This window comes from Furipterus horrens, unplaced genomic scaffold (assembly GCF_987537825.1).
Source record: "Furipterus horrens unplaced genomic scaffold, mFurHor1.1.pri manual_scaffold_10, whole genome shotgun sequence".
Classification (NCBI taxonomy): Eukaryota; Metazoa; Chordata; class Mammalia; order Chiroptera; family Furipteridae; genus Furipterus; species Furipterus horrens.
Genome location: NW_028327180.1, coordinates 68,851,736 through 68,854,567, shown reverse-complemented (window position 1 = coordinate 68,854,567; position 2,832 = coordinate 68,851,736). Strand labels below are relative to the sequence as shown.

The 2,832-nt window shown below is 59.8% G+C and overlaps 1 protein-coding gene across 1 annotated transcript; it reads left to right on the top strand.

Moving 5' to 3' along the window:
• Positions 1-1,238: 1,238 nt before the first annotated feature.
• On the top strand, positions 1,239-2,569 carry POU4F3 (POU class 4 homeobox 3). The gene is made up of 2 exons (XM_090288073.1): positions 1,239-1,358; positions 1,673-2,569. The coding sequence occupies exons 1-2, from the start codon at positions 1,239-1,241 to the stop codon at positions 2,567-2,569; spliced, it is 1,017 nt and encodes a 338-aa protein (XP_090144199.1).
• Positions 2,570-2,832: the final 263 nt, after the last annotated feature.

Below are 2,832 nucleotides of genomic sequence, written 5' to 3'. Positions count from 1 at the left end.
AGTAAATATTTGTGTAATGGACAGCGAAACGATCGAGTGACTGTATGGCCGATCCCAACCAACGATGTTGTCTTGGGCAGACCCTTAACCCCTCTGACCATCGTTCTCCTCGTTTGTAAAACGGAATAACAGTACCTACTCCACAGGGTGTGAGCACACCACCAGCTGACTCGAAGTTGCCTAGCACATATTAGGAGCTCAAACATGGTAGCTATTGTTATAAGGAAGGTCGTTTGTATGCGCTGGCGGCCCGGCAAAAGTGCACTGACTGATTCCCAATGTCACCGGGCAGTCCTGAACTCACCGTTCTAAAAAATACTTAGTAAGCTTCCTTAGGCTGGAGGGTTGAGGAGGGGGAAGAGGCCAAGTCGTCTTAAGCAAAGGCAGGAAAGGCAAGCGTGGGGAGGAAGCCACAGGCCTCCTCGACTGCGTAGGCAGTTACTTCCCCCACCTCCACAATGCCGGGCAATTGGGGTATGGGGGTCACCTGGGGCTCATTATGGCAGCCCCTCACCCTTCCCGGAGCCCGTCTGGGTGATTGGAGGCGCCTCTTAGCTGCGCCGCGGGGCCGGACTCTAGTGGACGGCTCGGGCGTGGGGCCAGGAGCGCCCTGGAAATGGGCAGTTTGGCGGCAGCCGGTCCGACGAGGAGTGTGTGTGTGTGTGTGCGCGCGCGCGCGCGCGTGCGTGTGCGTGTGTGTATGTGTGTGTGTGTGTGTGTGTGTGTGTGTGTGATGCGGAGTTGGAGTAGGGTCAGCTTCTGGGCCACTATCAGCCCGGCCTGCCCTTCGATCTGGGCAATGCAAGTTGGGACAGGACGGAGAGGTTTGGGACTTTGGGGGAGTAGTCCACGAAGAAGAAGAGAGAATCCGGAAGGTCGGCGGGGTTGGAGCCAGGCGGGGCGGGGCAGGCCGGGAAAGGCCCGGCCGGGTCTGGGTATAAATGCCGTGACGGGGGCAGCTGTGGCGGGCGCAGGAGGCACGCGGAGAGCTACTGACTGGCCTTGCCTCCCGGGCGGCCCCTGCGAGTCCCGGGCGCGTGAGCACGCCTGCGCGCTCCCGGGCCCTTCCTGGCAGGCTGCTTGTAAGATGAGTGAAGAAGCAGGTGGGGGAGAGGGGAGGCAGCGAGCGAGAGGGCGAGGGGAGAGCGGGCGCTGAGCGGCGCTCACTTGGAGCGCGGCGAGCGAGCGAGACGAGCCTGATCCATGTCCCTCGCTGCCTCCCTGCCAGGCGCGCGAAGATGATGGCCATGAACACCAAGCAGCCTTTCGGCATGCACCCGGTGCTTCAAGAACCCAAATTCTCCAGCCTGCACTCCGGCTCCGAGGCCATGCGCCGAGTCTGCCTCCCAGCCCCGCAGGTACGTAGTGGAGCATAATTACCGCTCTAAGGCACATTTTTTGACAGGCACTGGCTTCATGTTTTTTTCATGTCGCCCAGAACAATCGCCGCTGTCTGAACCCCTCTCTTGTCTCCCCCACACTCTCTCCCGGCGCCCTCTCTCTCTCATTCATGTCTCTGATCCACACGTCTGTTCCAGCAGAGCCTCTGTTTCCGTATTAATTTTTATGACCTGGGCTTTGAGGAGAGGCATCTCGGTTGCTTGAAAATGTGTTTTAATCCTGACTTGACAGTATTCCCCACTGACCGTGCTGTGCGCCTTCTCGCTTGCAGCTGCAGGGTAATATATTTGGAAGCTTTGATGAAAGCCTGCTGGCACGCGCCGAAGCTCTGGCGGCGGTGGACATCGTCTCCCACGGCAAGAACCATCCGTTCAAGCCCGACGCCACTTACCATACCATGAGTAGCGTGCCCTGCACGTCCACTTCGTCCACCGTGCCCATCTCCCACCCAGCCGCGCTCACCTCCCACCCGCACCACGCGGTGCACCAGGGCCTCGAGGGCGACCTGCTAGAGCATATCTCGCCCACGCTGAGCGTCAGCGGCTTGGGCGCCCCCGAGCACTCGGTGATGCCAGCGCAGATCCACCCGCATCACCTGGGTGCCATGGGCCACCTGCACCAGGCAATGGGCATGAGTCACCCACACGCCGTGGCGCCTCACAGTGCTATGCCCGCATGCCTCAGCGATGTGGAGTCGGACCCACGAGAGCTGGAGGCCTTCGCAGAGCGCTTCAAGCAGCGACGCATCAAGCTGGGGGTGACTCAGGCGGACGTGGGCGCGGCTCTAGCCAACCTCAAGATCCCGGGCGTAGGCTCCCTCAGCCAGAGCACCATCTGCAGGTTCGAGTCTCTCACTCTTTCCCACAACAACATGATCGCGCTCAAGCCAGTGCTCCAGGCTTGGCTAGAGGAAGCCGAGGCTGCCTACCGAGAGAAAAACAGCAAGCCGGAGCTCTTCAATGGTAGTGAGCGAAAGCGCAAACGCACGTCCATCGCCGCGCCGGAGAAGCGCTCACTCGAGGCCTACTTCGCCATTCAGCCGCGGCCCTCATCCGAGAAGATCGCGGCCATCGCGGAGAAACTGGACCTTAAAAAGAACGTGGTGAGAGTCTGGTTCTGCAACCAGAGACAGAAACAGAAACGAATGAAGTACTCGGCTGTCCACTGACTGCGGCAGGGCGCAGCATTCGGGGCCGGGAAAGCTGAGTGTACGTCCCGGGGGGACGGTTATGGGGGACTCCAAGACGTTTTCTGGCAGGTCAGGCTCTCTTCCCCGAAGCCACAGGCTTTCCCCTTTATCCCACCTGATTGTCTCCCGGCTTTCTCTTCCTCTTTTTTTCCATTCTATTCTCACGAGGAAAGCTTTGGCGCTAAGGAAAAATTCATGTAGGGCAGGCCTGGAGGGACTTGTGCTGTCCATGGTGCTGAAAA